This window comes from Rutidosis leptorrhynchoides, chromosome 7, assembly GCF_046630445.1.
Source record: "Rutidosis leptorrhynchoides isolate AG116_Rl617_1_P2 chromosome 7, CSIRO_AGI_Rlap_v1, whole genome shotgun sequence".
Lineage (NCBI taxonomy): Eukaryota > Viridiplantae > Streptophyta > Magnoliopsida > Asterales > Asteraceae > Rutidosis > Rutidosis leptorrhynchoides.
This window is the reverse complement of record NC_092339.1, coordinates 312,256,866-312,270,211: the sequence shown is the minus strand read 5'-3', so window position 1 is coordinate 312,270,211 and position 13,346 is coordinate 312,256,866. Positions and strand designations below refer to the sequence as shown.

Below are 13,346 nucleotides of genomic sequence, written 5' to 3'. Positions count from 1 at the left end.
TGAAAAAAGGACACGAACATAAAACACACGACAAGCAACCCGATCCAAGACAGACTATACAAGCACCAACCACCCCCTCCCGTCCTCACATACCACAAGTATCCACGACTAATAGAGTGGTGGACAACCCAGGTGGAACCTATGACACCACCACTAAGCACCAAAACTTGGTAGTCACCACCACTGATACCAGTAGATAACCATGAAGAGAGGAAGAATAAGAGAATCACCTCTGGACACTAGCAACCGGTGGCCATCACCAACGGGGTAGAGAGCCACCACCTGCCGTCGTCCTAGGTGACTCTGGCGAGATCGTTATACCAAACCAAAAGCAAAAACAACCAGAAAAAGGATCTGGGCCACCATAGTCTTGCCCACCACGAGAACTACGATGGACAAAGGCTATGGCAGTCGGGTTTACCATTATACCGCCGGAAAAGAGAAGAAAGTTAAGACGGCCAAAGCAAAATTGGCTACCAAAGATCCTGGAACCACAACGACAAAAGAGGGATCCCAAGTAACCAACACAACTCCTACTATAAGAACGATGATGGAGAGTGACCAAGATCTCCGAAAAGCCCACAATCGATGCCAAAATCACCACGGAACTATGGAAGCCAGAAAAAGAAACGAGAAAGAAGAGACGTTGTACACCATTAATGTATTCCTTTTGAGTTTTCACATTGACATGGTTTATGAATTCTAGTTATCTGACCTAACTTCTCTAATATATATATATATATATATATATATATATATATATATATATATATATATATATATATATATATATATATATATATATATATATATAATCACGATTTACCATTACCGATGAACTTAATGTCAATCTGAGTTACGATATACGGAGTATATTTACAGAGTAAAGATGTGATTCTCCTCACAAGTTACACTTGAATCAGTTAATGTGTATGAATCAAAATTAGTATACACTAATAGTTTTTTTTCAAAAATATCGAAAACTCATATAGAAACGAGATCGTTTTTCAAAAGAAGACGTCCTCAACAAGAAGTACAAATAAAACAGGATCAACGGGGGAGCTCGCACCTAAAAAACAACTAACTAATCGAATTTTATCTATAAACGAGCCTCCCTAACAACTCAAATAACGTTAAAACAAACTAACATTGTACAAAGAGTAATAGGTTGGTTGAAATACTTTAAAATTGTATCAAACACTAAGAGTAATACTTTGAAATGTTGTACACTAAAATAGTGTAATGGTATACAAATCACAGCCATTTTTAAAATGTCATTTCAATCCTTAAAATTCTTATGACATTATAACCTCTTTAAATAGTAAAATAACAAGATTTCTCACTTATTATACATTTATGCCTTCGACTTTATATACTTTGTGTTTCGACTTAAACCCGAAACTCTTACATATAATATGGTTCTAAGCAATGGACAACGAATAGATAATTTTATGAGAAAAACATTCTTGTTAATTAGTTTAGCTCCTTATAGGATTCAAGAGCAAAAGTGAGGTTACCACTTATGTTCAATTATAAGTTAGCAGTTACACTCTAGCATAACTTGTATCATAAGTTGTCTCATATTCTATTTTGATAATAACACATTACCACCATTGTTATCCTACCTTTCATTCCCAGAGTTTTCACTACAATGCCGACCCCATAACGAACAAAAGACTCCAACTTATTAGCAGTTACTTTATAGCCTGTTATCAACACAGACAACATAAAACTGTTACAAAAACTGAAACCGCCACAAAAAGAGTTATAAATCGTCACAAAACTGCATGAAACTGTCAGAAAAATAAAAATGTCCCGATAACTATCATAAAATTGTGACAAAAGAGTCACAAATGCACCTACAACTATCGCGAAAACCACTGCAAAGCCTAAAACTGTTGCGAAAACAACTACAGATCACAAAACTTTCGCTGAAAAACTTCGCAGAAAAGGAGAAAATGTCAAGCAATATGCAATTATATTATGTCAGTTGTTTTTATCAATTTCAAACTAGATTGACTGTTTTATCTTTTCTCGCTCTAACTACGAGGAAATGTTAGCAGTTATATTATGTTTATAAGTTAACCTTACTCGTATATAATGTTTAGTTATATGTTAGCAGTTACACTCTAGTCTTCTATATATTACGATATCTAGTTGATAAATAAAAGTGTTATGGGTTGAGAATTCAATAGCCGGATTGATCCTAGAATCGTTTAGTCACTTTCTTTATCGAGTATTTTGACCCACTTAGTCACGAGTTACACGAAATCAAGATTGGGATAAGACTAAGATGAACAATCATCTTGGGTAAATGATAATTATTCTATACAATTGTAGAAAGTAAATCTACAAGTTTGAATGTTGAAAGTCTATTAGAAATTGCAAATTTCTGGAACCTTTCTTGAATGAATGAAGTCAAGTATTTATAATTGATCAAAGGATGCAATGAAGTGTTACAACCTTTCAATATTGGTTATGATCAAAAGATGCAACCCTTGGCAATAGACATGATTGAAAGGGTGTATTAGTATCCTAATAAAGCACTTAAGGATGTCCCAAAACATCCAGATATACAATGCAACCGTTTATGAAATGTTGCAAAACGTTTGGCAAAAGTTGCAACTTTTCTGCAGATTCTGCAGCGTGGTGCGGCGCACCACGTCCATTTCCAGCCTTATGGTATGGCGCATCCAGGAGTGGTGTGGCACAGCTAAAACTCATCCATAATTTCTGTTAATGAAATGGTCCCTGCACGTTATACGGTGCGGCGCATCAAGCAGCTAATGCGACACACTTCACCACCTAGAGCGGCACACCAATATACTGGTGCATCGCACCTTAAGCCTTTTAGTTTATTTCATTACAAACTAAAACTCAACTCAAGCTTTCTCTTTAACTCTTTGACGAACGTGTTGTAAAGACCCGTCCTAATCCATCCGGACAAAGTCCATATCGATTATAAACGATTCACAACAGTTGGTTACATCGCGAGGTACTTGACCTCTATATGATACATTTTACAAACATTGCATTCATTTTTGAAAAGACAATCTTTCATTACATCGAAGGTTGACGGCATGCATACCATTTCATAATATATCTAACTATAATTGACTTAATAATAATCTTGATGAACTCGACGACTCGAATGCAACGTCTTTTGAAATATGTCATGTATGACTCCAAGTAATGTCTCTAAAATGAGCAAAATGCACAGCAGAAGATTTCTTTCGTACCTGAGAATAAACATGCTTTAAAGTGTCAACCAAAAGGTTGGTGAGTTCATTAGTTTATCATAAATAATCATTTCATAATTTTAATAGACCACGAGATTTTCATTTCTCATAAACATACGTCCCATGCATAGAGACAAAAATCATTCATATGGATTGAACACCTGGTAACTGATGTTAACTTAATGCATAGAATATCCTCAAACAGAACCTCTCGTCTGTATAATAATAATCTCGAAGTACTAAAGCATTCGTACCCCAAATGGGACTTGTCAAGGTCCATAGATCTATCTTTAGGATTCGCGTCAATTAGTAGATCTATTTACTAATTCTTAGGTTACCAAGCAAAAAGGACATATTCGGCTTCGATCATTCACCCATATAATGTAGTTTCAATTACTTGTGTCTATTTCGTAAAATATTTATAAAAGTTGCGCATGTATTCTCAGTCCAAAAATATAAAGGGTAAAAAAGGCAAATGAAACTCACCTAATGTATTTTGTAGTAAAAATTACATATGACTATATTGAAAAATGCAGGGTTGGCATTGGATTCACGAACCTATATCAATTATATATTTATTAAAACATATAATTGAAATTTCAAAATTTCATTTATTAATATATATTATTTACATATATTTTGTAGTTATATAAGTTTTATACAAGATTCCATTTTAAAATATATACTTCATTTTATATCTTAAATTATATGTTGTATATATTTATTTCATATATGTGTTTAAAATGAGCAATATAGTTATTTTGATATCTATATATATGTAGTATTATATTAAAAATGCTTAATTTGTTGTATGTAAGTTTTTATATATGTAATGTTAATATGATTTATATATAGATTATTAATATATATGTAACTAATATGTTTTATATACAAAATATTTAATTGTTTAAAAATGATAGTTTTGATATTGCTGATCTACTACTAATATTAATAATAACTTTATTAAAATGATAATATTAATAATAATAATGATATGGTTAATAACAATACTTTTGTTTAATAATAATACTAATTATACTAATAGTTACAAAAGTGATACTGATACTAAAATAATGATAACTTGTATTATTTTCTTATTAATAATCCTATTCATAATGATAATAATAATAGTACAATTATTAGTGATAATAATAATAATAATAACCAATATTTTTATAGCACTTAATAATAATAATACTAATACTTATAAAATGATATTAATATTAATATTAATGAAAATAATAATAACTTGTTTTTATCTTTTCATAATATCACTAATAATAACAATCATAATAATAATAATAATACATGTATCAATATCGAAAATAATAATAATATTCATAATAACGGTGTTAATGCTAAAATGATAAGGTTATTACAAATAATATTATGATTAATATATTTAATGATAATAATTATAATACTTATACTTATGGTAATATTAATAATGTTTATAATGTTAGTAATAACAATGATAACACTAACACTAATAATAGTAATAATAAATTTGATGATAATAATAAATATAATAATAATAACAATAATAAAATTGATAATATAAAAGTGTATACCCATTTGAAAGTCTTTTAAAAAAAAATTGCCCATGACGGGGCTCGAACCCGCGACCTCCCGCTAACCCACTAGCACTCTTAACCATTGAACTGTTCACGTTTTTCTGCAATTAATCGAAATAAAATTTTTATAACCCTTTCCTAATTATCCTTCTGCTTCTTCAATCGAATTCCACCAGAGATCCAACTGTGTTAATATCTAATTATATATTTAGTTTTAGGATTAGTACTAGATACAGAAACGAATCGAGTTTAATCCAATTAATTAAGATAACAAAAAAAAAATTAAAAGCAACTGTAATAGTCGTTTATGTTCTTCATGAACTCAAAATCAGTTTCGTAATTTAAGTTCGTTTTAGATAAAGATTATAATATGAAAATGGTGCTAAATCGATCATATAAACTTTCTAGACTCTCAATTTAACTTGAAACATAAACATGATCTCGAATTTGATCAAGAACAAGACGTTTGACTTTTTGTAAATTAAATTTGACTTGAAAAATTGGAATTCGATCGATAAAATTAAGACTTGAGACTTTACAGACACTTCAAGTAAAAGATTTCCAACATGTCTGCATTAACAGTTTTTAAAAAGTGTTAAGAATTCGAATAATTGGAAGAATTGTAGTCGAACAGAGCTTTACCTGGTTCATCGTTCCTTTATCTGATTAATTCGATTGAAAAATAATTGTAGTGATATTTAGTTGGTAATGACAATGTATAAGTGAACGATTTACCTCATATACATGTGCAAATCATTTGTTTATGAATATCAATTTGATTTACAGTTCATCTGATTAATAAAAAAAATAAAACAGGTTAAGCTTTTCAACTAATTTGTACATTGGATGTTGATGTTTTATCAATCTAGGAGACAGAAAAAAGATTGAAAACAGTTTGCTTACGATATGGAATTGATTTGTTTGATTTGGTGTATATAATACCGTAATTAATAAATTTAATTTAATTAATAATTATAGTATTATTATAAATATACTAATTTATAGAATATGATGTACCTATACATATATATATCAGGATATATATATATATATATATATATATATATATATATATATATATATATATATATATATATATATATATATATATATATATATTTATTATTTTTTTTATAAATCTGTATATATATATTTGTGTCTATATTTCTGTATATATATATGTATATATTAAATTCTTTAATTCTTATATTTACCTAGTATAAATATATTAGTAACGTAATTAATAATAATAATTGCTATATAATATCATTACTTAAAATAATGATAATTTTAAATAATTTTATTATAAAAATATTACTATCTTATTAGTTATAATAATATCAATTATACAAATTTTAATACCTACAAAAGTAATGACAATAATATAATAATTATTTTCAATCTTGCACTTAAATGTTATATAATTATATAATATGTAACATATCCTGATGAGTACTAGATTTTATATAACTATAAATCATAATAACAAAAATTAAAAATTTTCTACTAGTTATAAAAATAATGTTATTAACAATAATTATAATAACATAATGATATATAATAATGATAATCAAATGTATCAAACTTCGTAAGTAAAATAATACTAATAAGTCTGATATTAATACAATTATTAATATTTATGTAAGTGATAAAATTAATATAGCATTTACATTTTAAAAATTATAATTAAATTTAATATATTCTGAATTATTAATTATATCATATTTTCTAATAATATAATATATTGAATTTTTAGTATTTATTTACTATTTATATTTAATATTTCTTATGTATAGAATTTATGCATATGTATATATTTATTTATATGTATATACATTTACATATTTATTTACACACAATTGTTCGTGAATCATTGGAAATAGTCAAAGGTCTAATTGTATATATGAACATCGTTTCAAAATTTTCTGGACTCAACATTACATACTTTGCTTATCGTATCGAAATCAAATAAGATTCAGGTTTAAATTTGTTCGAAAATTCTCGGGTCATCACACGTGTACTCCATACTCTCCGAATCCGTACTAGAGCATTAGAGATTGCTTCCACTTTCAACCTAGCAAATCCAATACATCAGAATGATTCATTGAATAACACTAAAATCACCAACTCTTCTATCATTTGAAATGATGGGAAATTAAAACCACGTGAAATGTATACTAATGAATCTAAGTAGTTCTCTCTTCGTCCATAATTTATTGTTCAGTATTTCATTTTGGTATGTCCTAAATTAATTGTCTACTTCCATAAATAAAAAAGAATAAGAAGATTAAGTTCTGTTATGCTCTTAATGTATGTGGATAAGATTAAGAAAAAAAGAAAAAGTAAAGGTAAAATTCGAAAGTAAACAAAAAGAAAAATAATATTTTTATAACATTTCGTTAAACTGCGTGTTTTTTGTTTGAGAATAATTAATATGGGATGGAGGGGGTGATATTTTTGTTTGTTGGCTATGAATGATTAATCTGTTAAAAGGTTGGCTTAGATATGTGTAGTGACCCGAACTTTTCCATGTTTATATATATTAAATTAAATTGTTATTTACATGATTAAGTGTTTTCAACATGTTAAGCAATCAAACTTGTTAAGACTTGATTAATTGAAATAGGTTTCATATAGACAATTGACCACCCAAGTTGACCGGTGATTCACGAACGTTAAAACCTGTAAAAATTATATGATGGCATATATATGGATATATATATATATATATATATATATATATATATATATATAGTTAACATGATATTATGATAAGTATGTATCTCATTAGGTATTTTAACAATGTGTTATATAAAAAAAAATGAGACTATTGAATTAAGAAACTCGAAAACGATATATATAACGATTATCATTATAACAACGTCTTACTAAATACATATGAATCATTTTAATATATTGTTACACTATATATAAACATGATAAATGATAAGTAAACATATCATTAAGTATATTAATGTAACGTCCTCCCAATAGGGTCTGGAAGGAACGTCACTAATATCAAAACATACCAACATATTATAATAAACTAGAACAATACTAAATGATGAATTTAACTTTAATGAGTACGCAGCGGAAAATGAAATGTCGTTACAATGACAGGAATAACAATAACTTAAATGTTCACATGCAGAAGTAATAAATGCGATATCTCTTGATCCTATGTCCAAGTAGCATCACATAAGCAGTAAGTATAAGAGCTTGAATCAAACAGCACCTGAGACAAAACATGCTAAAGTGTCAACCAAAAAGGTTGAGTGAAGTTCATAGGTTTAACAAAAAAAGTTTGACCGTTGTTTTAGACCACAAGATTTAGTTTGTAAAGTTGATCTCCCGCAGGATCAAAAAGTTATGCCAACGCGTGATATTTAGACTAAACGTTCAAGTTTGCCCCATGACAAGTTGTGTTTGTCCTTGTCAGTTTAATTTCATTATTAAGTAATACAATGAATTGGTCAAATGTATCGGGGACGTTACTCCCGATAGGCCTACCCCCAATAATTAAGCATACCACAGCAATTAAAAATATCACTGTAGGAACTTAGTCGGACATAGCCGGGTATAGCATAGTTTAACAGTTTGGTACTTATGTCTAAAGTGTAAAAGGTAAAAATAGCATGTGTCTCACTGATAGTGTTCCAAATGAACATATATTTTGTAGCAATATCCTCCCAATATGTAAATTATTTAGTTGTAATTGTTTTATTTTAAGTTGTAATCGTTTATATTAAATAAGTGCGAAGACAAAAGGCGAAAACGACGATTTGAAGACAAAAACGTCCAAAAAGCTCAAATGTACAAGATACAATCCAAGTGGTTCAACTTATTGATAAGAAACGTCTAAAAATGACAAAAGTACAAGTTGCGGAACGCAAAGTACAAGATATTAAATTATACGAAAAGGCGTTCGAAAATCCGGAACCGGTACCCGAGCCAACTATCAACGCCCGACGCAATGGTGCAAAAATTACAAGTCAACTATGCACATAAATAAAATATAATATATAAATAATTCTTAAAAATTATATATATATTATATTATTATTTAATAACGTCGACAAGCAAAGATCCAAAATGATGTGAGCTGGAAAATCAAACTCCGCGACTCGCGGAGTTTGAAGACTTAAAATGCCGCGACTCGCGGAGCTGCAAAATTCAGAAATGGCCTATAAAAGCTCGAGCATTCTGTCGATATTTTTACATAATAATAATAATACTCTGTAAGATATAATAAATAAATATATATATAATATATATATATAGTATAGGGTAGTTTTATATTAGATTAGTTCGGGTTATGTAAAGGTTATTTTACGGGTTTTTGAAGTCGAAATTCTGTCCGTGTAACACTACGCGATAAATACTCAATGTAAGTTATGTTCTCCTTTTTAAATTAATGTCTCGTACGTAAGTTATTATTATGCTTATTTGAGCCAAAGTAATCATGATGTTGGACTAAATATTAAAGACGGGGTAATTGGGCTTTGTACCATAATTGGGGTTTGGACAAAAGAACGACACTTGTGGAAATAAGACTATGGGCTATTAATGGGCTTTATATTTGTTTAACTAAATGATAGTTTGTTAATTTTAATATAAAGATTTACAATTGGACGTTCCTATAAATAACCATATACACTCGATCGGACACGATGGGCGGGGAATTTATATGTACGAATAATAGTTCATTTAACCGGACACGGGAATGGATTAATAGTCACTAGAATTATTAAAACAGGGGTGAAATTATGTACAAGGACACTTGGCATAATTGATAACAAAGTATTAAAACCTTGGGTTACACGCAGTCGATAACCTGGTGTAATTATTAAACAAAGTATTAAAACCTTGTTACACTTTAAGTCCCCAATTAGTTGGAATATTTGACTTCGGGTATAAGGATAATTTGACGAGGACACTCGCACTTTATATTTATGACTGATGGACTGTTATGGACAAAAACCAGACGGACATATTAAATAATCCAGGACAAAGGACAATTAACCCATGGGCATAAAACTAAAATCAACACATCAAACATCATGATTACGGAAGTTTAAATAAGCATAATTATTTTATTTTATATTTCATCGCACCTTTAATTATTCGTCATTTATATTTTTTGTTATTTATTTTATTTTGTTAATTAAATTTACTTTACGCTTCGCTTAAAATATAAAATCGACAAACCGGTCATTAAACGGTAAACCCCCCTTTTATATATTTATATATATATATATATATATATATATATATATATATATATATATATATATATATATATATATATATATATATATATATATATATATATATATTTATATTTATATATTTTTGTACAAATGTAATTATATAAAAATATAGTGTAACCGTCTCCCTGTAGAACGAACCGGACTTACTAAAAACTATACTACTCTACGATTAGGTACACTGCCTATAGTGTTGTAGCAAGGTTTAGGTATATCCATTTTGTAAATAAATAATTAAAACTTGTGTAATATTTCGTCGTATTTCGCATTTAAATTAATACTATTTCATATACACCTCGCATAACATCACTCACCCCAAGTAAAAGTAAGTAAGTTTGCTAGCAATTAAAGAGGGGCTATGAATTCACCTTAAATAGCAGTTGAAGTATTCCACGCAAGAAGGAAAGTAAAGCAAGTAAGTGATCTGGATATCAACCTAGAGGTATAACGTTTGATTAGTTAATGTCTAACTGACATAAAGTATTTTTTATTAATATAGCAACTATATTGACAGTGACGGTTTTCGAGAAAAGTTCCTATTTCTCAAAAGTTTCTATTTTTGGAAACTTACTATTTATGGAAAGCTTCCACTTATAGTAAGCTTCTAGTTTAAGAATGTTCGGGTTATAATTATTAACAAAGATGTTGTACAATCTCGCCCAAACTTCGTTGCTAACATGCAAGTCACTCGAATGATCTATTGTTACCGAGTGGCCCAGGATCTCTTGACCAGAATCTAAGTCTTGGCATTCGAGATCCACAAGCGTCCCATAATGGTAACAAGGATCACCCTAGGCCACAAGTAGCGGTGATGTTTGTAGTCTTTGTACGCTATCCTTAATTATAACCTTCACGTTAGGTGCGTATATACATATATATTCATTAATTCGATTTTAATTATAATTCCTATATATTAATTCATAAAAATACTTTTGTAATTTTTAGTAACATATATTAGTAATTATAACATGTTATTTATTTTATTTTTAATTGCATATAATTTATAACATTATTTACATGTTTCGGTAAAAAAATAATAAATCGAAGTAAAAAGTAAAAAGTAAATAGTAAAAAGTAAAAAGTAAAAAGTAAAAAATAAAAAGTAAGAAAAGAATACTTACTAGTAGGAATTTTTCAAAGAGAGAATGAGAAAAATTTTTGGTGTGAGTTTGAATAAAAAACGAGGGGTATTTATACTTGAAAAAATTAGGTAAAAAGAATAAAATAATTAAAAGAAAAAGAAATATTTAAATTCTTAATGGGATTTTAAAATTCAAAAGTATTAAATGTTAGGTCATGGGATAATGCACAAAATAAAATAATAAAAGTTGTTTTTCCATTACAATTTTTAATTAAAAAGTAATTTATTTATTTATTTATTTATTTTTTTCATTTATTTTAAGGATTTTTTTATATAAATAAACAAATTGATTTAATGCTTTTCCAAGAATATTTGTCAATAATATATATTTTTTTATTTTTATTCAGTTAATAAATACAAATTTTACATAAAAATAATAAATAATTCGATATTTTGTATTTTTAATAATAATTATGATTTTAATTATTAAACTATAGTTTTAGTAAGTTTGTAAATATTATTACATTTATATATAATTGGATTTATTATATAGTTAAATATATAATACATTAACTAAATAATAAAAGTGATACAAAGTTTATATACTTAGTTAAATTATGTCAAATTATATAAATTAATAATATATTATTTATTTTATTGTACATTGTTGACTAAAAATTACTATTTGGTCAATATTTAATTGTATATAACAACCCTTAATACATAAAGTCAGGCAGATAACCCTAGGGTTAATTCAGTAAATTTAGAAGTCGAAAAGTGAGGGTTGTTACAGTACCTCCCCGTTAATAAAAACTTCGTCCCGAAGTTTTAGGTAGACTTCTCGGATGCGTCAGCGGTTGAGAAGAGATGGGGATATTTCTGTTTCATTTGGTCTTCACGTTCCCAGGTATACTCGGGGCCACGTCGTGAATTCCAACGGATCTTAACAATAGGTATGGTGCTTTGTTTTAAGCGTTTAGCAGATCGGTCCATGACTTCTACGGGTTCCTCTATGAAGTGCATTTTATCATCAATGCGAATGTCATCCAAAGGAATAATGAGAGTGTCATCAGCGAGACACTTTTTAAGATTCGAGACATGAAATACGTCGTGTACGCTGCTAAGTTCAGCAGGTAATTCTAATCGATAAGCCACGGGTCCGATCCTTTCAGTAATCTTGAAGGGTCCAACAAAACGCGGACTTAGTTTGCTTCGTTTACCAAAACGAATGACGCCTTTCCAAGGGGATACTTTCACCATGACTTTGTCACCAACTTGGAATTCCAAATCTTTCCGACCTTTATTAGCATAGCTCTTCTGTCGGCTGCGGGCAGTTTCTATTCGTTTCTTAATCTGAACTATCTTTTCAGTTGTCTCGTGTATGATTTCAGGACCAGTTAACTGTCTGTCCTCTAATTCATCCCAGCACAGTGGGGATCTACATTTTTGTCCGTATAAGGCCTCAAAAGGTGCAGCCTTAATACTTGAGTGGTAACTATTATTGTAAGAGAATTCAACCAAAGGCAAATGTCTATCCCAGCCTTTGTCGAAGTCGATAACCCAAGCACGAAGCATATCTTCCAATGTTTGAATGGTTCGTTCACTTTAACCATCGGGTTGCGGATGATAAGCAGTACTCATGTCGAGTTGAGTTCCAAGAGCAGTTTGTAAGGATTTCCAGAATCTGGAAGTGAATCTACTTTCGCGATCGGATATGATTGATATAGGAACACCATGACGAGAGACAATTTCTTTGATATACAGTTGTGACAATCTCTCCATCTTGTCGGTCTCCTTGATTGGTAAGAAATGAGCAGATTTAGTAAGACGATCTACTATGACCCATATAGTATCATTGCCACTAGAAGTCTTGGGCAATTTAGTAATAAAGTCCATAGCGATACATTCCCACTTTCACTGCGGAATATCAGGTTGTGTCAATAGACCAGAAGGCTTTTGATGTTCAGCCTTGACTTTCAAACAAGTGAGACACTTACTAACATAAGTAGCAATGTCGGCTTTCATATTAGGCCACCAGTAGAATTCCTTCACATCGTGGTACATCTTACTGGAACCCGGATGAATAGAATACCTAGTCTTATGCGCTTCATCCAAGACTAGTTCACGAAGATTACCGAAGCGAGGAACCCAAATTCTGTTGCCAAAGTACCATGTACCATTAGCT

The 13,346-nt window shown here is 29.3% G+C and overlaps 1 protein-coding gene across 1 annotated transcript in view; it reads right to left on the bottom strand.

Moving 5' to 3' along the window:
* Window positions 1-815: 815 nt before the first annotated feature.
* The window catches only part of LOC139860170 (uncharacterized), a 36,814-nt gene continuing 24,283 nt past the window's right edge, over window positions 816-13,346 (bottom strand). Inside the window, exons 5-6 of the mRNA XM_071848943.1 lie at window positions 1,609-1,706; window positions 816-851 (exon numbers count right to left, since the gene is read on the bottom strand). Of these exons, the coding sequence (XP_071705044.1) occupies window positions 816-851; window positions 1,609-1,706 (134 nt within the window). The remainder of the gene's footprint in view (window positions 852-1,608; window positions 1,707-13,346) is intronic.